At 39.9% G+C, this 24,036-nt stretch overlaps 1 protein-coding gene across 1 annotated transcript in view; it reads right to left on the reverse strand.

Annotated features, from left to right (window-relative positions):
* Positions 1-2,599: 2,599 nt before the first annotated feature.
* The window catches only part of GSPT1 (G1 to S phase transition 1), a 34,818-nt gene continuing 13,381 nt past the window's right edge, over positions 2,600-24,036 (reverse strand). The window contains exons 4-15 of the mRNA XM_026520307.4: positions 23,150-23,377; positions 22,130-22,163; positions 19,183-19,260; positions 17,737-17,917; positions 16,968-17,122; positions 16,655-16,795; positions 15,168-15,261; positions 14,255-14,335; positions 10,394-10,567; positions 9,353-9,442; positions 9,013-9,181; positions 2,600-7,042 (exon numbers count right to left, since the gene is read on the reverse strand). Coding sequence (XP_026376092.1) covers positions 6,990-7,042; positions 9,013-9,181; positions 9,353-9,442; positions 10,394-10,567; positions 14,255-14,335; positions 15,168-15,261; positions 16,655-16,795; positions 16,968-17,122; positions 17,737-17,917; positions 19,183-19,260; positions 22,130-22,163; positions 23,150-23,377 — 1,478 coding nt within the window. The 3' untranslated portion in view covers positions 2,600-6,989. The remainder of the gene's footprint in view (positions 7,043-9,012; positions 9,182-9,352; positions 9,443-10,393; positions 10,568-14,254; positions 14,336-15,167; positions 15,262-16,654; positions 16,796-16,967; positions 17,123-17,736; positions 17,918-19,182; positions 19,261-22,129; positions 22,164-23,149; positions 23,378-24,036) is intronic.

Below are 24,036 nucleotides of genomic sequence, written 5' to 3' on the forward strand. Positions count from 1 at the left end.
TTGTAAGTTTAAGGTATGTGAACTTTATGCCAATTTTGCCTTAATAAAAAACTTTCCTTTTGTACACAAGTTCTGTCTGCTGGAACTTCTTTACAAATAGTAATTACTCCTAAGACTCCAATTCTTTCAAAATTTCTTGATCCTAAAATTGTGTCTTTGCCAGGGAAATAACAAAGCTGGTAATGGAGATTGCTTTTGTTCCCAGTAACTTGTGAAGTCTGTGAGCAAACACAAAGCGTTTGAGTACTGTACTCCTAGTCCACTAAAAGGGCGAGGTCACTGTAGTCAGTCTCAATCTAAATATCACACAATAAAGAATTCAAAACAAGTTAAATATGTCATTTTCCCCATGATTTCCTCTCCAACAGTTTAACCAGTAGACTTCGATAACCAGTAGCCTCTTAACCCAACCCAGAGAATAGAACTCTTTTGGTGAAAATGCCTTAAAATTAAAATTCATATAAATCATTAAAAATTCATATAAATCATTAAAATCATATAAATCTTTATATATTTGGGCACGATCATTTCTGCTGAAATGAAATGTTTAAGAGCTCAAAAGTGGGATGGTTTAAGAAAACGTGCAAGTAACATTAAGTGTGACCCAGTGCACACAGAGAGGGAAAAGTTTTTGCCTAATTTTTAACAGAAGGATCATATCATAAAAATAGTGATTGATGGGGCACCTGGCTGGCTCAGTAGGCAGAGCATGCGACTGGATCTCAGGATCATGAGTGCAATCCCACGTTGGAGCCCACTTATTAAAGGAAAAAAAAGTCGTTAAAAAAAGCACCACAGTAATTGAATAGCAAAAAGCACACTTGTCAGCTACAAGATTTTTTGTTTCCTTGTTTGAGCCAAGCTATTTCTAGCAGAAAACATAGGAAAATATTTCATGCAAGGAATTTGGGCACACAGAACCTTAAGAAAAAATTCAAAGGAAATACATTATCACAGTAACAAAAATTTCACTTTTAAGACTGAATTTAGAGGATGAATATAAGGAAACAAAAAGATTTGCCACTGCAATACACGACTTAAAATTCTTCACGTAGCATCTAAATGGCCATAAATGGCCAGAGACTTAAAATAGATAACCTTGTTACTAAAAAGGTTAAAACGTATTTTCCAGAACCTGTCTTTTCCCATGGCCAAAGAGACGGCTGTTTTTTTAAGGTCTTTTTAAATTCAGAAAATATTGTAACTTAGCCATCATTTATTCTTCTAGATTAGATCTGTAGTTCTTCACTACAAAGCTACAGTGTCCGAGGTATTGATGCTACTTTTCTGCTTTAAGATGCATCGATAGAAAGAAGCGTGTCTCTGAAACTGCATCCACGGGCGGGCCTGATGTGTAAGATTCCCTCCGTCTTTTCCCCACCACAGTGCAGTGCCCATGTGTGGCTGATGCCCAGACACATTTAGAGCACAGGGCTGGATGGGCAGGGCTGGAGACCTAGTCACTTAAGAGCACAACAGTGTTAACTACTGTGGTTAATCACAAACTTAGAACTTTCATAATAGGAACCCCTGCTTCAACAGCAAGCTTGCTGACAAGTTGTAATCAAAGACTCCACTGAATGCCAAACACCTCTACTACAGACGGATCACCAAAACCTTGAAGTGATTCCTTTCGCCCAAGATGGTTTAAGCAAGAACTCAAACTCATGGAGTAAAAGGAGGACCCAGGAATACACCGCTGGCAGCTCACTAACCACTACGTGACACTGCCTCTGTTTACCGTTCGTTTCTTGTCCCCGCAAAGTACCTGGTTGCTTGCTCATTATTAGAAATCCTGAAGAGAGAGGGTAGCACCTGTGACAGAATCCCTGATGTCTCCCCAGCTCCAGCACATAGAGCCACACGCTGCGGTAACAGCTGTTAAGCACCTCTAACTTCCTGCATGGTGGCTGTTAAGACTCGGTCGCCTGTGGGGCGCCTGGGGGGCTCAGCCAGTCAAGCCTCTGACTCGTGGTTTCAGCTCAGGCTGTGATCTGGGTCCTGGGACTGAGCCCTGTGTCGGGCTCCACGTTCACTGGGGATCTGCTGATGCTTTGCCTCTCCCTCCCCCTGCTTGCATGAGCTCTAAAATAAATCTTATTAAAAAAAAAAAAAAAAAAAAAAACCAGACTCAGTCACACAGACTGTACAGAGCTTTGCATCCCACATGCAGGCAGACCACACATTCATCAAGTCCTCATGTGATCGGGCTCATCACATCGCTCCCCATCTGCTGGGACATGGTGCCAGTACGTGACCCAGAAATCGAGGGCCGTACAGAGGATGGACCGATGCACCTGGGCCAGGAGACAAGAATACAGGCGACTGCAAACAAACAGACAAATCCTTCAAAAGGGAAGATGACAATTTTTATTGTTATTACAAAAGCAAATTCTTTTTACTTCAGTCATTTGAGTAATTGCAAGAGCGGCTAAGGGCTTCATCCTCACACAGGCACCAAGTCAGGCACAGTAGGTAGCTACAAATCGTAAGAAAAAGGTGTCTTTACCTTGGATTCCCACAGTTCCTACCTAGAGCATTCTGCCATGCTTTGGAATTAGGTTAAAAAACCCCAGCAGAGCTACTCAGTTCCCTTGAATTCTTTCTTTTTTTTTTTTTTTTAAAGAGCTAGGTATTGACCTACGCTGTTCTAGTAAAAACTAGTCACTAAGTCCTGGCCTGAGAGAGATCCACATTTCCTTTAGAACAGAACAAACTAGTTAAATGATGAGGTGAGTCAATTCACGAGAGCCCAGTGGGAGTCCTTAAAATACGCAGACCTTCCGGGCTCAGCCCTCAGTCACGGAAAGCCCATGGCTGATGACCTGGGGGGCGAGGAGCTCTGCTCCAGCGTGCTCTTCCTGGCAGCAGGAGAGGAGGTAGCGGGGACTTGGGCTGACATCTGGAGCGCTAAGCTAATGTGCCTGGCAGAGGGGAGCCTCAGGAAGCACAAAGTCATTCTGCCCTTGCTGTCCACAAACCTGAGGTTTCTGTGTTACGTTTGAAAGGGCACAGTGGCATGTGTGGCGAGGCAGAAAGGACAGTTCCCATGCCGGGGCTTGCTTGAGAAATCCTAATTTTCTGCCTAATCAGACATGGTGCCAATCTGCTCTTCCCTTATTATGTTAGAGAACGTCAAGGTCCTGATCTCCACTCACACCTCAGGGCCCTTACAACATTCCCTAGGAAACAACTCGGCTAGCATAGGACTGTTTCAAGGAAGCATAGGATTAGAGGTATGTGAAAAGTGTCTTTATTGAAGGGAAGACTCAGTATGTTCCAAGATACTGAAAATCAAGAACATCCTAGAACCAAAACCATCACAAGTTGAACCAATCTAGCAGCAAATTGGTTCAAATGGGATCCACTGAACTATCACAGGAAAATAAAAACAGTCCCTATTCCACTTACTAGGAAATCTAATATAACGAAGTGACTGCTAAATTTAAACCTAGCAATAAGTTTTTTGAGTTGTGCACGTGTAATTATATTTATTTATTTAACAAGCTGCTGCCATGGCAAGATCTCTAAAGAAACAAAGCACTGAATATATCAGATGGCATCTTGCTAGAATCACTGAAAAATGAGCGGGAGGAAATAGAAGCCACGTTATCTGGAGACAGAAAATCGTCCCCTAAATCCTGCTGACGGTGGTCTACCTCTCACGTGTCTGTGGGAGGACTCATGGCACAGTTTACTCTGATGAGTTAGGCCAACACTGTCCAGAACACTGAATCATTCTACAGGTCGCTGGAGTGCCGGAACCGGAACTGTGACAACGAGTTTTAAAGGTTCAGAGTTGCCTGATGTGGAGATTTGCCCCTCGACTACCTGAAATTCGTCCCCAGAGCTATGAAGCTCCCATTCATGTGGTGGCGGTCTGTGAGGAAGTCCGTGCCATCGAGGAGAGGAGCTCAAGTGTCGCCCCGTGGGACAGTCGTCACAGACCGCGGGGTAGTGACACTTGTGACTAGTCTTCCTGAAGATGCCAGGGAGTTTAGCTGATTTTTCTCAAGAGTTCATCATGGAAGCAGTTTTTGAACATAGGTTCGCCTTTTTCTTGGGCTGCAAAACTGCATCTGATTGAAAGCATGACCCAAAATATCTGCAGCACTTGAGCTGAGAGGGTGCCGGGGCCCATCCAAGGGCACCTTCCAAGTCCATCCCACACCGAAAATGCAGTTCTCGTCGCTTAGGGAACTGGCAGACAAGTGCGAGTTACCTCTTGTTACAGTGAACCACCTGTACTTTGACAATTTACAAAGTTTTTACATTCAATTATCACGTATTTCAAGACTTTCAGTTCAAAACAAACAAACATACATGGGCTTAAGTATTCAAGAACACTACTATTTGTCACTTAATTTCATGGCAATACATACTCAGTCTGACTCTTCTGGTTTGATTTTACATTGATTTTCACTGGATAAGTCCTTTTTGCAAATTAAAAACAAGAAATAGAAGCTATATTTCCCCTCCCCAACAGTAAGGTTTAAAGTGGCAATTACTTCGGATGTTCATTTCAACAACACCTTCTTCTCTTCAATTCAATTCATTAATTTAAAATACCATAAATAATCTAGCATGAAAGTTGTATACAGAACATTAATGTAAAAAGATGCAAAGAAAGTTGTGATTCTAATATCTCTATGCTAAAGCTGGAAGAAAAAATGCTTGGGTCCATATTATCCTCATCTGCAGCCAACTACCCCACTACGTTCGCATCGTCAGCCACACCCACACGCTCACGGGACACAGAACGACAGCTCAGGACCCCGTAGGGCCCTGTGGAGCCCAGCATCACACGCTGCCAGTTCACGCCAGACGTTGTTTCCTCAGCCGAATCACTAGCCAGCGTGACTAGGAGTTTAAAATGCATCGACTCTGAATACTTCTCAAAGAACTTCCAAGTCCATATTTAACAGTGCGGTTTCTTTTAAATGATTAGATCATCATTTGCACAGATTGTAAAAGAATCCACTGAAATCTCTATTTCACAATGACATCTCTATTCATTAGCTCTTCTATGTTGGAGGTGGGCCCTTCACAGTTGGTATCCATGTCGTTTTGCTGAAGAGTCTTGGCAACATGCACATAGTATTTTAAAAATCTAAATGTTTTAATAGCAAACAGAACTGGTTTTTAAAAATATGCTCGATTGAAAAATGGAAATCTATTTCTGGAAATAATTTCAACAACTCTTGAGCTTTTAAAGATTCATTAAAATCCAAGCAATTGCTATTTTGTTCCTATTAAGTTGGAAGTACAAAGAGTCCTATGTACTGATTAAAGCTCCCGTATTTCCCAGAAAAATAAAAGCCCAGAGATTTGCTGACATAATAAAATTTAGCTAAATTTCATGCAATTTAATAGCCATGAGTATAGTTATAGGAAGCTGTAGGACAACCACTTTGCTCTGTCCATAAGATATAGCCTCATTCATGAAATGAATGATAACCCAGTTAAGAGAACAGGATTAGATTAAGTTTTATGACTGGAAATACAGTCTGACTAGGCTTTTCTTTTCTGAGGGAAGGGACGTGTCATTAAATATACAATTACAAACTATCTTATTTAGAGATAACCACAATCTAAAAGAGGCCGAGTCTTTGATCCATGGCAACAACCCTCAAAATCAAGGGTGGCTTCCAATCAACCCAGAAAGTGGCTCTTCCATTTCCCATTTATTCTCATTAAAAATTTTTAAATTCATGACAGTTACAGTAGAAAGTTGCTGGCCCTCAATCTAAAAACCACCACAATGCTCCACTGTGGATCATCCAGATAACAGCTTAGCAAATTTCAGCTTTGTATTTAAGAAAACCATGTCAAATAATCGAGAAAAACTTCGATACTGTGCTTGATTCTACTCATCACTTTTCACTTCAGTCTGTGCACATTTGGATGGTTCTAAATACGTGTTCCTTTCGTGGCTGGGTGAGATTTAGCTTTAAACCAGCACGGATCATCCCACCTTTAAAATTACTGATACAAACAGTAAACGGAGTAATTTGCAGAACTGGCACTGGCAACGGGTACAGTTTTCATACTAGGTGCATGCAGCTCTTATCAACACTAAAGGAGGCATTTTTGCCAGGTCTCAACATGCTTTCTTTATTGCAAATCCCACTAATTTAACAAGTTAATGGAATTTTCTGTAGGGGTACAATTTCATTACGCTTTACTTATAAAAACTACAGCACGCTGCTCTTTTACTTTAAAACAACTTACTGTGTTTAAGAAATCACGTTGACTATAAATTGGCAGAAAACAGCCGGCAGACCTACAGGTAGAGCAGGTCCCAGCCCCAGAAAGGTATTTAATTGGACGAATGCAGTAACCATCAAAGGAAGGGGTCAAACTAATGCTTTCCTTCAATACAAACTTGCACATCGTTTGGAAATGCCTCATTTAAAGTAGTGGGTAGGGAAAAAGTTTATAGAAAAGTCCAAGTCATAAAATGTACTCAATTACTTCGTAAGTTAAAAAGCTAATGCAACAATGTTACATCCAGATAAAAAACGTTATTCAAAAGCAATTCAAATACCGAAAAGGATTTCAAATCGAATATTTTATTAACATGGTAGTTGTCTGTAACATGTGCACACACTCGCACACTCAGAATCATCTGCCTGGGGAAAAAAAGACTAAGTATGCCTAAGGGGAAAATGAAAAATAAAAAATTCCTGTAAGTTTTCATTATTGTAAGCAATTATGTCCACATCACTTACAAAGCTATTGCCAAATCTGTCCAAGGAAGCAGAGTTTGGGAGGGGAAGGAAAAAAATCTGGGGGAAAATTCAACAGTGGCATAGCAGAGCTCTCAATATGAGAAAGCTGACATAATGTGGACTTTTGCTGTGGATTTTTGTCTCTGCAAAATATGGGGAGAAGTTTGTCAATGGGCAGAAAATAAGAGAAGGCGGTGTGAAGTAGGCTTTTGCAGTCAATTTTCCTCACAGTATTGTGCAGGGTCATCAAGAAAATGCTTAGTCTTTCTCTGGAACCAGTTTCAGAACTTTTCCAATTGCAATGGTTTTACCTAGAAATGAAATTAAAGAAACAAAAAACAAAAAAACAGAAACAAAAACCCTTTTTCAGTAGTTAACAGCAAAGCTACGTGAGGTATTCAAGCGTATTATTTTAAATCATAAAATTATTTTTCACAATGTAAATTACTTTAATTAACTGGCTTTACCACCAAAGGCGTGATTTCTGATTAGGCAGTCTTAGTAAGTGGGTCTGTAGAGGGTGGGCGGAGTTGAAAAGAAACTTACCATTTCCTGTATCATAAACCTAAGCCTGGACAAGTACAACGTGGAATACCCATACCACGGAATACTATTTTGCAATAAAAAGGAACGAGGAACATGCAATACATGTCACAACATGGTTGATCCTCAAAAACACGCCAAGTGAAATAAACTAGACACTAAAGACCACAAATCGTATGATTCTATTTATATGGCATGTCCCAAAAAGGCAAACAGAGAAAGATCTGTGGCTGGCTAGGGAGAGGAACACCAAGTGACTGTAAACAGGTATAAGGGTTTTTTTAGATGTTCCAAACGTTCTAAAATTAGACTGTGGTGATGGCTGTACAACCCTGTAAACAGACTAAAATTCATTAAACTGTACACTTAAGTCAATTTCAAGATATATAAATGAACTCAATGAAGCTGTGAAGAGGGTTTCTCAGTCCTCTTATAAGGGGTACAAATCCCACTAGGTCACGTGAAAAAACCTAAAAGCCAAGCTACTCTTTAGGAAAAAAACAACTCTGCAGCTAAACATTCTTGCTACATTAATTTCTTCTGTCCACCCGATTTTGTCCATTTCTAACTGGTAACTAAGATTCTCATCTTGTTATGTTAATAGGACAAACCCAAGCAACCAGGTTCACTATTACCAAGAGGAATTGAAGATAAGGACTTCAAAATACAGTGACCACTGTCCCTATACAGATTCCTCTGAAGTAAGGTTCCGGAGCTGTAATCATCATCACACCCCCAGTGCCTGTCACAGCTCCTGACGTGCAGAAGACACACAGGGAGTTTTCTGTCCAACAGAACTGGAACGAACATGCGAGCTGCTGACTCTACATTTCAACTGAAGCACAATGTTTTATGTAAAGTTTTCCACACTCTTAAAATAGTCATCTGAGTTAGAAATACTAATGATCCACGGAGAAACATTTAATAAGAGTCACTTTGTTTTGATGCTACCAAAGAGTTTCATGGCCATGAGATTCACTCGGAACTAGGCAGAAATGGACATCCACACACACACAAAATGACATTAAACCTCTGTAAGAATCAGGTGCTGAAACACCATCAAGGTATGTGTCCCCTTCATCCCCCCAATATCTGTGTGGTGAGTGTTTTTTCGTATTTGATTTTGAAGTGTCTCCTGGGGCACCTGGGTGGCTCAGATGGTTAAGCATCTGCCTTCGGCTCAGGTCATGATCTCCAGGTCTTGAGATCGAGCCCCACATCGGGCTCCCGGCTCAGCAGGGAGTCTGCTTCTCCCTCTCCCTCTGCCTCTCCCCTTGCTTGTGTTTTCTCTGTCTCTCTCTCTCTCTCTCTCTCTCTCTCAAATGAATAAATAAAATCTTAAAAAATAAAGTCTCCTAACCACAGAAACTACAAGGTTTCTACTTCAGAGGCTTGTATGGCAAAAACCTACCTGATAGGGTTAAGCCCTTCAAGACGGGCTCTCATCACACATATTACAAAGAATTTCATCGCAGCAATGCCTCATTTAGTAAATAAATTAACTCTCAAAGCCCACTACTTGCAAAATATCAAAATTAAGATTCTTAATCTACAGCATACTGCTACAATGCATGGTCGGCTCTGCCTGTTCAATTCACTCAACTCATGAACATTTATTACAGGAACACATGACAGAACACGCACCCAAGTTGTCTATGAACTTGTGAGGCACGCCGTATGCGGACGCACCAAGGTCCACATCTCAGAGACACTAGTAGGCATCAGTGCAAAGGCTTACCCTCATCTCTTAAGGTAAAGCGCCCCATCTGAGGGAAGTCTTTAAAGGTCTCAAGGCAGATGGTTCCCGCTGTCCTTAAGCGAGCGATGCATACTTGATCTTGTTTCACAAAACGGGGTCGAGTCTTACTCTTTTCTCCTGATTTTTTGTCTACCAAGCAGATTAAGGCCTATCCAAGAGAAAAGGATGAGATCAGAACGCTGAATAAGAGAATCTTTAAGACAAGGGTGCAAACAAGAGTACATCCACTGCTGCCGATCAGAAATGATCAAGACCGTCTTCAAACACATACACAAACAAAAACCCCAATTAGCTTAATTATCAATTAATTAGGACTCACTGTTATTTCGACTTCCTCGATACAGGTATGAATATGCAGCACCGCATTATAACCTGGGCAGATGATGGATTTGTGCTCTATAATCACTATCTGTCAAAGAAAAAAATTCACATATTTATCCCTGGGGTACAAAAAGAAGTGCACGTTCTCCAGCGCAATATAGTACCACAACAGGGAACTCGCCGTCTCAAGATTCGTTTGGGTTAGAAGTGCTGGGTCAGGTCGCCTGGTATCCAAGCATGAACTCTGATATCCTCAACCCACTGATCTTGGCCAGACCCAAACAGTAGAAACATGGCAGGCCAACTAATTCTTCTCTGAGAAGCCTTTCCTCCATCCTCCCCAAGGATTTTCAGTAATCACCGCCACTACAGCTACTTTTGTTTTGTCTTGTTCCAGATGTGAACTTCTCATAATTTTATCCAATTCTCAATATCGAAGGTCCAGGAAAAGTAAACAACCTTGTCTCCAGCATCTAAATCTAATCTATCATCATAGCTTGTAACAGAACTCAAAATTCTGTGAGCTACACTGGCATTCTTCTGCGGAAGTCAGGTTGCTAATAACAGAGAAACTGTGTTTTCCTGTCTGTGAAGTTACTTACTCTGAGTGAGCAGACACACCCTAATTTCCAAGGCAACTCTGCTCTATTTACGAGGAAAGACACTTTGAGCAAAATATAAGTAATAATATCTACTATTAATAGGAGATCAAAAATAAAAAGGAACTTGGGGTGCTTAGCTGGCTCAGTCAGTAGAGCATGGGACTCAATTTCAGGGTCATGAGTTCAAGCCCTATGTTGGGCGTGGAGCCCACTTCAAAAATAAGTAAATAGATAAATAAAAATGAACTTACCAAGAATACCACCTCTAAAAGACCTCATGTGTGTGGGATACACATCATGGTTGTTGTGATATGTATGATTTATTCTATTTCAATACACACAATGGCATGTCACCAATAATCAGGACAAAAGCCATTTAAATCCTAATTTCATTTAGACAGTGAAGATCACTAAGACAATTACAATAACAAGTTTACCTGGGCATCAAACGTGCGTCCAGAATGACAAAGATTATTAGGGTCACAAAGTATGAATCCTGGAAGAATCTCCTCTTCTTCAATTCCTTTCAGTCTGATTTTGAGGTTTTCACCTGGGGCTACAGAATCAGTTTCTACATCATCGGAAAGGATTCCAAGAACTTCCACATTGTGCTTAAGAAAAAGAAAAAAAAAAGCAGCAAACAATCAAACCCAAGACTGGGGGTTTTCTGACACATTCACTGCATAACAGTACATAAAATGATCTTGGCCGTTCACTTATAGACTTGAAAGTCACATTTTTCTGAGGTTGTGTATTAGCCAAACACTTATCTGAATATAAAACTTTATTACATTTGTATGACATGAATTTAATGAAAATCATATCCTAGAAGTATAAGCTGCCAATTAAAATATTAATTCATCAGCTTTTTATGATCACATCCCAATAATTTCCAACCTGAACACAGTATAAACAAGCATTTGCCTTTTTTACCTTTTTAAAATTAAAACATTAAATTTAACATCTGGATTTTAATTTTGTGACTGTTGTATTATTATGATTAAATTCTAGGACTTAACAGACACAGTTTCTACTACCTATCAACCCAAATGTCTGAAGAGTGCGCTTCTCAAAAGATATTTGAACAATTAAGCTGGAAAGAATACTGACTATTTAATGGGTACAGGGTTTCCTTTTGGGGTGATGAAAATATTCTAGAACTTGATAGTGGTGATGGTTGTGAAGGTACAAAATGTCACTAACAGTACAATTTACATTATTTTACCAGTTACTTAAAAAAGAGCATAGAGATGGGAGAAAATGCTGAAAGCAATACCCACAAGCAGCCCCTTATTTTACTTTCCTTCTGCCCTTGGAAATTCGTACTTTTAAAACACATACCACAAACCAAACAAAGTAACAGACCTCAAGACAAAATAAACTATCTCTTGCTGGTAGATAAATGGTGGAGAATCCAGAATCTGTTATGTTCCATGCCAGATCTCTATCTACAGACTGTCTAGTTAAACTCTGGTAATCTCTCCCCTCGCCACTAATAATGGTCTCCTTTCCCAAAAGGCAGCTTATACCTTCTTATTGATACCTGTTGAAATTCATTCCAAGAAGTGAAAGAGAGCTATATTTGTTAGCCAAATTCTTTCTAGTACAGGAGAAAAGGGCAGAAACCAGCAGTCCCAACAAAGACAAACTAAGCAAGTACTGTAAACTACCTTTTGCCCAAATGATCCAGCATAACAATCCCTCTTCTCCAAATGTGGTCTTCTATGGCTAAATACAAAGGAGCTAGTGCAATCTTTAAATTAATCCAGAACTTCAAAAATTAAGACTGAGACCAACAAATTCTCTTGGTTTATGAAACATAAGGATATTGCCTGCTCTAAGTAACTCAAAGAAGTGGAATCATAGGGACGCCTGGGTGGTGCTGTCAGTTAAGAGACCGACTCTTGGTTCTGGCTCAGGTCAGGATCTCAGGGTCGTGAGATCAAGCCCTGCATTGGGCTCCATACTCAGCACAGAGTCTGCTTAAGACTCTCTTCTCCGTCTTCCTCTGCCCACCCCCAAAATAAATAAATAAATCTTTAAAAAAAAGTGGACTCATACATTTTTCATCTTTTTGTGACTGGCTTATTAATTCACTTAGCAGAATGCCCTTGAGGGTCATCATGTTGTAGAATGTGTCAGGATTTCCTTCCTTTTTAGGCTGAATAATATTCCATTTTATGGATACATCACATTCTGTTTATCTACTCATCCATCAATGGACACGACAGGCTGCTTCCCCATTAAAGCTTTTGTGAATAATGCTGCTATGAACATCGGTTCTTCGAGGCTGGCTTTCCATTCTTTTGGGCACATATCCCGAAGTGGAATTGCTGGATCATATAATTATTCTATTTTTAAATTTTTTTGAGGAAACATCATTATGTTTTCCATAGTGGCTGTGAAGTTTTACATTCTCACCCACAGTATACAAGGGCTCCAATTTCTCCACATCCTCGCCAACATGTTATTTTGTTTTTTTGATGGGTATGAGGTGTTCTCTGATTGCGGCTTTGATTTGCATTCCCCTAATGATTAGAGACGAGATCTTCTCTGCTTGCTGGCCGTCTGCACATCTTCTTTGGAGAAAGGTTTCAGTCCCTTGCTTGTTTTTTAGTCAGGTTGTTCTAGTTCGTTGTTGTTGAGTTGCAGTTCTTGATATATTCTGGATTTAGCCCCAAATCAGATTTACGATATCCAATTACTTTCTCCCATTTCATAAGATTACCTACCCATTAATATTTTAACGTAAGATAGTCTGGCATCTGTGTCTTTTGAAATATTTAACTCCGTTCCACTGAGACTCAGCAGAACTAACAGGAACGGAGTCTTCAAAGCTTGCCTACCGGCTGCAGGCAAGGCTATGCTGACCGGCCCAGTCACCCGTATCAAGTCCCAGCTCCTGCGGAGAAGCTGTAACTAGTCTAGCCTGGCACCCAGGCCACCTGCTCATAGTAAATTGTACTTTTCTTTCTATTATGGTAGAACAGTCACAAAATTTACCTTTTATAACCATTTTACGTTGTACAACTCAGTGACATCTAGTTGGCATTCACGACACTGTACAACCAACACCAGCACCTAGTTCCAAAACATCCTCAGCACCCCAAAAGGAAACACTGTGCCCTTCATTCAAGTGACTCCCCATTCTTCGACCCCCTGACCTTTTGCAACCACCAATCTGCCCTCTATCACCAAGACCAAACTACTTCTGTAACTGCCCTGAGCTAGGATTCACGATGAGCAGACTTGGTGCTGAGCGCAGAGCCCAACGCGGGGCTGGATCCCATCACCCCAAGATCGTGACCCAAGCCAAAACGAGAAGTCAGATGCTCAACCGACTGAGCCACCCAGATGCCCCACTCATCTGGAGATTCTGATGCCTGAGGCCTACTTTCCTACATAAACATCTCTGAAGCTGTGAGAGAAGGCCTGTCTGGAAAACAGGTAACAGTTTCTCAGGTAACAGGTCTGTAATTATCAGCAACTGAGCGGCCAGAAATAACACAAAGGCAGAGTTCATGGAGACTTTACGTGTTTAATGAAACCCTCTCCGATAATAAACAAATTACAAAAAGGCAGGAAGAAAGAATTAAGAAAAGACCCATTTATGATAAAGGCACATTTTCTTTTCTCAAAACAGATCAGGAGTACAGACTGGGCACATTTTATAGTATCCAATATAACAATACAAGATAAAGAGAAGAAAGCAGGGATGCCTGGGTGGCTCAGTTGGTTGAGTGTCTGACTTTGGCTCAAGTCATGTTCTCGGTCGGGGTCCTGGGATTGAGCCCCATGTTAGGCTCCCCGCTCAGTAGGGAGTCCACTTGTCTCTCTTGCTCTGCCCCTCCTGCACTTGTGTTTTCTTTCTCTCTCTCTCAAAATAAATAAAATCTTTTAAAAAATTAAAAATTTTTTAAAAATAAAAAAAAAAAGAAATGAAAAAGAAAGCAAATTATGTCATGATTAAACCTGAGTTTTCATCCTGCATTCACTTGCTAATCCAATGTGTTAACAGAAACAAGTCGCTTAACCACTCCAGACCTCTACTTGCTTCTGGTGAAAGAATGGAGGTAAAGCTCTCCTGAGGCTCCATCTTTTAGCTCTTCCCCATTTTGTCACTGGATAACTATAACACCTTATATTCTGTACTAAATTTTGTACTTGACATTAATAAAACATAATCCTGGATGTTAAGTTTCTTTTAATGGAAATCCCTTCATTTTTGAAAAGTTCTAACTCTTTGCTAACATTTTTAAGAGAAAATTTAAATGAGAAAGAGCATTACTAATTCTTACCTTGTTTGGCATCATCACAAGCTGCTGGCCTTTACAAATAGATCCTGATTCCAGCTTTCCCAGGACCACAGTGCCCATATCCTGTTTAAATTTGAAATAAAAAAACCCAAGTTGTAGACTTTTATTACTATTCTTCAGCAGTTCAACAACCCAAAGTGAAATCTGATGGGGCTTACTCAGAAAATCTTTAGCTCAAGTGGCAGAATGATCAGGATTACTCTTAAAGGACAGGTAAGAAATATATTATCTGTCATCAGCATATGTGCAATTATAATATGAGTAAGTATGCCTAAGATCTTAAAAAAAAAAAAGTACCAGAAACAGCACAAAATTTTACATATGAAGATTTCAATTATTTGTTTAAATTCCAGTTCCTTCAAAGCTGAGACTGCTTCCTCATGTATAAAATTTGAAAAATACTTGTTTAAGAAATTTAGCAAGGAGCTAATGAAAGAATTAATTATCTGAGGAGGTCAAAACGTTACATACTGATAAAACTTCTTAAAAAATCAAGTTGAAAATCCAGTTAAAAATAATGAAGTCTATTATTTTAAAGACTAACATCCAAAGCTGGCGAGGCTATGGTGAAACCAGCACTCATATACTGCTGGCGGTATTTTGGAAGACTGTGGGTCAATATCCACCAATTTCAATGTGCAAATCCTTTGAGTCCAGCAGTTTTACTTGTCTGACTTTCTCTCTAAAAATGATCACTGACTCACTGGGAAAACAGCCTGAATAAAGGAGGCTGGCTGATTAAATTATGATCCATCTGCAACACTAAATAACAAACGGCCATTAAGAAAGAGACATCTATGCTATGTTGTTAATTATTAGGATTGTTTCATAACTTAAAACACAAAACAATGATCTTCCCTCCCATAAATCTCAATCTCTTAAATATTCTGGGTACCTTGTACTTATCCACAATTGGCAGCCTGATTGGTCCATCAACTGATCTATTGAAGTTTGGCAAATTATCCAGATAGGGAATAAACGGTAATCCACTGAGAACATAACAATATCCATTAAAGAGAATCAATAAAAATATCAAAATTTTAAGACCATAACTTTATATGAAAAACACAGTTATAATACTTTCATTCTACCCACATACTCTTCTTATTCAACCAATTAATTATCTGGTTCATCCCCTTCATTCCACAGAAAACTAAAAATACAACAAAACAGCCCTATAAATATAATGAAAAACCTTCCCCATAAACTTATTAAGATTTAGAAAAACATTTGATAGCAATGGCCTACATTTTGCAATAAAACGACTACATTCTTCTTTTTTCCTTTTTTAGAGTGAGCGAGCGGAGAGGGAAGGGCAGAGGGAGAGAGATTATCTCAAGCAGACCCCACGCTAAGCTCAGAGCCCTACGAGTCCAATGACCCTGAAATCATGACCCGAGCTGAAATCAAGAGTCGGGACGCTTAACTGAATGAGCCACCCCAGTGCCCCTAAAATGACTACATTCTGTTACTTAATTCTTATGGACTTTTGCAGTTCTCAAATCAGGATTCTATAAAATAATTTCCCCTTTAAAACTACAGTATACGATTGGGAGGCTTAGTATTGTCAAGATATCAACGCCCCCCAAATTCTTCCACAGATTCAGTACAATCCCCATTAAAATCCCAGCTGCCTTTTGGCACAAAATGACAATCTGATCCTAACGTTCATACGGAAATTCAAGGGATCCAGAAAAGCCAAAACAATCTTAGAAATAAAGAACAACAAAATTTAAAGACTCACACTTCCCAATTTGAAAACTTACAGTTATAGTCATTAAGATTTTACCTAACAAAAAAATAACTCAACATGAAACACACGTCTAAATATAAGAGCTGGGGCGCCTGGGTGGCACAGCGGTTAAGCGTCTGCCTTCGGCTCAGGGCGTGATCCCGGCGTTCTGGGATCGAGCCCCACATCAGGCTCCTCTGCTGTGAGCCTGCTTCTTCCTCTCCCACTCCCCCTGCTTGTGTTCCCTCTCTCGCTGGCTGTCTCTATCTCTGTCAAATAAATAAATAAAATCTTAAAAAATAAATAAATAAATAAATAAATAAATAAAAGAGCTAAAACTGTAACAACCTTAGAAGAAAATAATATGGCTAAGTCTTCATGACTGAATTAGGCAATGTTTTCCTAGGTATGACACCAGAAGCACAACCAACAAAAGAAAAAAATAAACTGGACTTCATCAAAATTAAAACCTGCTGTGCCTTAAAGGATACCATCGAGAAAGTGACAAGGCAATAACAAAAAGACAACCCAATAAAAAAATGAGCAAAGGTCGTGGTATTTTTAAAGTCACAGTTACTCAACAGTCCCTGTTTTCTAAAATTACTTATAAAGACATAAAGTTTTTCTAAAAGGAAGAAAAAGTTACTTACGTGTACCAAGGACAGAAATCTGACTGCTCTTTAAGATTTGCTCCAGTCAGTCCTGAGCAGGGCATAAAGTGAATGTCCTTTTTGGGATTGAAGCCAACTTTTTTCAAAAATGGCACTAGTTTCTCTTTACATTCTTCATATCTACGGATATTTATAAATAACTCAATTATAATATAAAGCAAATGAACTCTAGTTTCATTATTAAACAAATTAAGGTTTTAGAAAAACCCGAGGGGGAAAAAAGCACAGGGTAGCAAAACACCCTTTATTCCGTTTACACGCCTGTGAAAACTAGCACGACAGCGAAGCTCACCTCTCATTGCTCCAATTCACCGTCGGATCATCCATCTTATTAATAAGCACAATCAAGTGCTTCACACCTGCCGTCTTTGCCAACATCGCATGTTCTCTCGTCTGTCCCCCTTTTTCAAATCCAGTTTCAAATTCTCCTTTCCTAGCAGAGATGACCTAGTCCAAGAAATCCAATAGTTTATTCTTACACACTCAGGGATACCCTTAAGCAGTGAAACAGCTTTCCTTTCAGTTTTATCAGAAGCTTTTTATAAGAAAATAAAAGTAAATGAGTTATAACCTATAAGCTTTTGAATGTCACAATGTCTAAATGGCTAAAGATTTTGGTAAATGTTTCTTCTGATCCCCCAATTTTCCAAAATCTAGTATGCCTTTATATTTTGCAATTCAAACATGTATGTGATTTAGGGCTGGTATGGTGACGAAACAAAAACAACCCCGCAAAATGACTGAACAGATCATTTCTTACTCAGCTTTGTACCCACAGCACACATGGTATGTACAAAGTGGACAAGCTTGGCATTTAGTGGACACTAAGCTCTGACATAGTCATAGGTAATAGCAACGGTAGAGAAAAGATGAAACATGTTTTCGTAAGTGAATCCAATTATAAAGATTTCTTGAGCAGATGAGACAAAAGTGACATCTGTGACTGTGTATTATAGCTCACTGCAACCTCAATTTTAGCTTTTAGAGTATAAACTCAAATACTTAACACTGAAGTAGAGCTGCTAGCAAATACACAGGTGAATTGGAAAGTTCTTACTTACCAGTACAGCCAAATCAGCTTGAGAAGCACCACCTATCATATTTGGGACAAAACTCTTGTGGCCAGGGGCATCCAGAATTGTGAAATGCTTCTTTTCTGTTTCAAAATAGGCACGGCCCACTTCTACGGTTTTACCCTTGTCTCGTTCTTCCTGATTTGTATCTAAGGCCCAAGACAAATACCTGAAATAATTTTAAAATAAGGTTAATATTGCTAAGAACAAAAGTTTTTAAGATACTCTTCTACCATGAAGGTGTAATGATGATATCCAGCTTTATGTCCGGCATACATTTAAATCACGAACAGGGGGCGCCTGGGTTGCTCAGTTGGTTAAACGTCTGCCTTCAGCTCAGGTCATGATCCCAAGGTCCTGGGATCCTGTCCTGCATCCGGCTCCCTGCTCAGCATGGAGTCTGCTTCTCCCTCTCCCTCTGCTTGCACTCCCCCTGCATGTACTTGCGAGCACGCGCTCTCTGTCAAATAAATAAATAAAATCTTAAAAAAAAAAAAAAGTCGGACACTCAACCGACTGGGCCACCCAGGTGCCTCAACCCTGTATATATTCTTTTTTTTTAAAATGATTTTTATGTATTTATTTATTTCAGAAAGACAGAGAGCACAAGCGGGAGGAAGGGCAGGGCAGAGGGAGACGCAATTCCCCGCTGAGCAGAGAGCCCAATGTGGGGCTCAATCCTAGGACTCCGGGATCATGACACATGCTGACGGCAGAGCTCAACCAACTGAGCCACCCAGGAGCCCCAAACCAGTATATATTCTGTAAGCAAACCGTATTTATGAAAACAAGCTGATGACATACACAGAAAGACGACTTTGTACCAATGCCAATATGACTGTGAGCTTCTATAGTGATCTGGCACAAAGTATAATACAAATAATGGCTATCTAAGGATATTTTTCAAAAGTGAAACCCAGTAACCACCATTTGGGAGCAAGGGTTACTTGTTAAAAATTATTTCAGTATTTCTTTGCCATGTGAAAATGCTTTACATAAGTTAAAAAAAAATCCAGAATAGTAGGTGTTAATTTAAATGATCTCATCATCTGTATTACATAGTATGTAATCCATTTTTTTAGTATAGCACTGATGATGATCTTTTCCCTTAATACACAGGAATACAATTTAAAAACAACAACAAAACAAAAACCATGAATGTCCCAGTCAAATCTTAACTTTAAATAAATGAACGGTTTAGAACTTATCCAGCAAGTCTATTTCTAGAAGTCTGGATGTTCCCAAACGTTCCCTGTGCAAGTTCTGAAGGCATCAGGAGCTGATCTACTCTGTAGTATGAAGGGAAAGGAAACTTTTCCTTTGTTATGACACTACCTCAGACGTCATGCACTTGTATCTAAGCAGACTACAAGAGCATTAAGTAGGCTGTGCCTCCTGAAAAGTAATTTATAGTGCCAGAAAAATTTACTATACCAAGTTTCTCTGTTTTTCTCTTTAGCTTCTCTTTCATATTTCTCAAGCGTCCTTTTGTCAACCATTCCAGTCAAATACCTGAAAACAAAGAAAAAAGGTAAAAACTGAATTATAAATTATTCAGTGAAGTTAAGACAACTATCAAGCTCTTTGGGGAAGTTCAACTCCAGAAAACAGCAACTTTAAAATAAAGGAACCACTGACGGATGCCGAAATCATGGGAAGTTAGGAAAAGATATGTACGTGGTCTCAAATTCTCTCTCCCCAGATAAAGGGGAAAAATAGTAACTTTACTGTGGAGAATCCTGGCAGACAACACATTAACCAAGTAATCCTGGCTAACAGCACAGCAGGAAACAGAACACGTCGAGAGCTGACAGGAGGTACCCCTGATGGGACGCTCTGAGAAGAGCACAACACAGCCTGTGTGACAGTCCTGCCCGAATGTAAAACCTCAATCTAACTGAAAAACTTCAGTCGCACCCAAACCGAAGAACACCCTACATATTAGCACTCTTCAAGTTAATGAAAGTCGTGGAAGACGAGACTCGGGCAATGCCGCAAGCTGAGGAGACCAAGATGGAACAACTGAACGCAACGCGGGATTCTATAACGGAAGAACGACATTCATGGAGAACCTGGTTAAGTTCGAGTAGGAGCCACAGTTTAGTTAACAGTACTGCGCCGATGTGAACCTCCTGGTTTTGAGGACTGTACTACAGCTATTTCTTATGTTAACGCCAGGGAAGGCTGAATGAAAGGTATATGGAACTCTGTACTATTTTTGTAACCTTTCTGTAAGTCTAAAATTATTTCAGAACAAAGTTTTTTAAAAATTTATTTATTTTAGAGAGAGAGTGCAAGTGCAAGCAGGGGTGGGGCGGGGGGGAAAGGGGGAGAGAGAGCGAGAAGCAGATTCCCTGATGAGTGCAGAGCCCCACGCAGGGCTCGATCTCAAGACCCTGAGATCATTCGGGGCACCTGGGTGGCACAGCGGTTAAGCGGCTGCCTTCGGCTCAGGGCGTGATCCCAGCGTTATGGGATCGAGCCCCACATCAGGCTCCTCCGCTGGGAGCCTGCTTCTTCCTCTCCCACTCCCCCTGCTTGTGTTCTCTCTCTCGCTGGCTGTCTCTATCTCTGTCGAATAAATAAATAAAATCTTTAAAAAAAAAAAAAAAAAAGACCCTGAGATCATAACCTGAGCTGGAACCAAGAGTCAGACACTCAACTGAATGAGCCACCCAGGAGCCCCCAGAATAAAATTTTTTTAAGGGGCAAATATAAATACTAATATAAAAAAAGTGTTGTCCAACAGTGTTGTCCAAGCAATTAAATCTTATTAATACATTTCAATATTTAATATTTTTAAAAAATTACCAAAGATTACAATTTGAAAACAATTCCTTAGGAATACTGAACTGCTTCCCTTGACGCAATCCAAATCAAAGCCTTCCTGTTTAAGCTTTCTTCTCTGTGGGTTCTCGGCGGTCATCTACAGTGCGTGCTGCTAGCCTGCTGAGCACAGCATCCTAGTGAAATGCCCATGAAAATTACAGCCTAAGCAAAAAATACACATTCTCCTAAAACACAGAATCAAATGGGCATTCCATCCGTAGAGCCTTAGTTAAGGATTCCTATTTAATAGCTTATTTTAAGGTCTGTTATAGAATTTTCAGAAGTAACTGGGAATATTACCAACTAAGACTACAAGGCAAGACAATGAAGATATGCTCTCTAGACCCTCTGATGATACAGTTTAAAGAAATGGATATAATTCAGGAGGGATTAAAATTGTAAAACACTGAAAAAAACCAAACCAAAAAACAAAAAACTCTGTCCCCAATGTGGGGCTTGAACTCACAACCCTGAGACCAAGAGTCACATGTTCTACCTACTGGGCCAGCCAGGTACCCCAAAATTATAAGACCTTCTAATTAAAAAAACTTTTTTCAATACTAGAATACATTGGGGCGCCTGGGTGGCTCAGTCGTTAAGCGTCGGCCTTCGGCTCAGGGCGTGATCCCGGCGTTCTGGGATCGAGCCCCACATCGGGCTCCTCTGCTGGGAGCCTGCTTCTTCCTCTCCCACTCCCCCTGCTTATGTTCCCTCTCTCACTGCCTGTCTCCCTGTCAAATAAATAAACAAAATATTTTTTAAAAAAAATACTAGAATACATTGCTAAAGATCAACCGAGGTGTTTTCATACTTAGATAGCTTCTACATGTGATAAAAGATTATGATAAATTATCTAGCATGCTAGCCAGACTACCTGTCTTTGAGTAATCTACCTAGGACTTAAAAGAGTTGATGAGTAAGGAATAAGGAGTTCCCTTCCCCCCCAAGTACCAGACTCATGTGCTGGTTCTCATTATTCCTAAGAAAATTATATTCAAAGCAAACCAAGATTTCCTATAATCTAGGGTTCTACATTAGCTTTTATTAAAAAAAAAAATCTAAAATACAGCTTTCAAAAATACATTTAATTAATGTTCCATAAAAGTTTGACAGTGATAACAAAAGAATTCTAGTGAATGCCTCCAATCTATCAAAAAATACTAACAATGATCACACTGCAAAAATTCCTTAAGATCAGGTTTCCTCGGGGCACCTGGGTGGTTCAGGGGTTAGGCGTCTGCCTTTGGTGCAGGTCGTGAGTCCAGAGTCCTGGGATCGAGCCCTACAGCGGGCTCCCCGCTCAGTGAGGCGCTTGCTTCTCCCTCTGCCCCTGGCCCTGCTTGTGCTCTCTCAGTCTTGCTCTGCTCTCTCTCAAATAAATAAAAAAATCTTTAAAAAAATAAAAATAAAAGATCAGCTTTCCTTACAGGTAATGTCTTTATAACTTCTTCAGGTGACCTGTTTTATCTCCTTTGTATGACTGTATGTTTACAGTGCCCAAAACTCATCCAATCAAGTTAACTCTATTATTTAACAAAAAATACAGACTTACATTATTTGTCCTCCAATGGTCGACTTGCCAGCATCTAAAAGTAACAACAACATCAATAACATGCAAAACACAGGCTTAAAAAAAAAAACAACCGCTATATGCACTAATACCGTTACCAATCAGCATATATAATTCAATAATTTCAGTTGCAAAAGAAGCTGCCAAGACCCCTTGCAGCTCTACAATGATTTATACTGATGAAGAATTTAGAACTACTTTTGATAAAGAAGAATTTTTGAACAGACTGCTCTCTGACCTTCAGCTAAGAGCACAGCAGCAACAGAATATAAATTACCCAAGGGGAATCTCAGGGGAGAGCCGAAGTGGCCAAAGAGCTGTGAACTACATTTAGGTAGTCTGCCTTTCACTAATTTTAGCAAATATAGGTGTTCCTTTACAAATTTCAAAGGAGTTCTTGCTACTAAAGAAGTCTTACGGTGTAGCATTATATTCCGGAGAAAGCAGAGATAAAGGGAAGAAAGGGACACATGATTCTGTATTTTTCTTCTCGTGATTTTGAGGCTAAGTCAGATGGTCAGGGAAGAGCTGAGTAAATTAAATAGGGTTTTGTTTTGTGCTAAACCAGTAACCTGACAAGCATCCAGAAGTCACTCCAAATTATTCATTTCCTTTGTCACACAAAATTAAACTATCTAGGTTAGATGAGGCCCATAAAATTAACAAATTAACTGAAGTTCACACAAAACAACAGGCACATTTTCTAGGATATTAATCACCAGATGTCATAATAGGCTTGGCTACCATCAGGGGGCCTACAAACCAATTGTGCATCACATACATACAGAAGCTTATTCTCTTCCAGCTTCCACGCCATTACAAGATTATTTATCTGCCCAACAAAATGTTGGCAATGTTCTGCCAGCTTAAAAAAAAAAAAAAAATCTATCAAGTTAAAAATAAAAACATTTCAGATTAATTGAGCTCAGTTTCACTAACACCCCCAGGTAGCTGATGTACCCCATGACTGGTCACTGTCTCAGCGCTGGGAGCGCAACTTACCTACATGCCCAATGAATACCACATTTACGTGTTCTTTCTTAGGAGCCCCAGGGGGTGCGACCACAGATTTAGGTTTTGGTATTTCCTCTTCCTCCTCCATCATTTCTTGTGCGCTCTCCTCTGGAGGTCTTCCATCTCCCAAGGAACCACCCCCTAACTCTGCTTCACTTATTTCTTCTTTGTGCTCCCATGATTCTTCTGGGGACATTTCTGTCTCCCCATTTTCTACTGAAATAAGACATTTAACTTAGTATTCTGAAAAAGACTTACAATCTGTACTGTAAAACACAGATGCCTTCAAACAAATAGAACTTTGCATATTTAGTTCTACTTCCTAACATCTAGTGAAACATAAGCAGGAAAATCTCTTTCACAACAGAAATGGATTACAGCTTTCAAGCTGGCCCCACTGCTGACATCAGAGCTGACTCAGAGACTATGAGAGCTTGCTATTTTAACAAAGCTTCATTTCCATAAGGACAAACAAACTATAAACAGGAGATGTACCATTCCTAACAGCCCAGTTATTCCAGTGTCAGGATGTCCTGACACACGGAAAATGGGAAAGTTTCAAATCAGAACGTGGGATTTACAACATCTTTGCTTTTCCCTCTGCAAGTCATTTGGCATCAACTTTATCAATGACCTGAGGAATCTGACACCCTTAAGTGCAACAAGTTGCAAAAAGGAAGGAAATTTTTCACAAAGGAAATCTAACAAGCCCAAGCCCCTCAACTGCCTTTAGCGCTCTTCCACTCGGCTTTCACGAGGGCAGGCTCAGTGTACCACCGCACTGCTGACGTCCAACTAGAGCTGCTTTCTAAATCCCAACAGCAAAGACTCAAAGTCAGTTTTAAATGCAGGCATTACCATAACCATGACACTTA

This window comes from Ursus arctos, unplaced genomic scaffold, assembly GCF_023065955.2.
Source record: "Ursus arctos isolate Adak ecotype North America unplaced genomic scaffold, UrsArc2.0 scaffold_2, whole genome shotgun sequence".
Lineage (NCBI taxonomy): Eukaryota > Metazoa > Chordata > Mammalia > Carnivora > Ursidae > Ursus > Ursus arctos.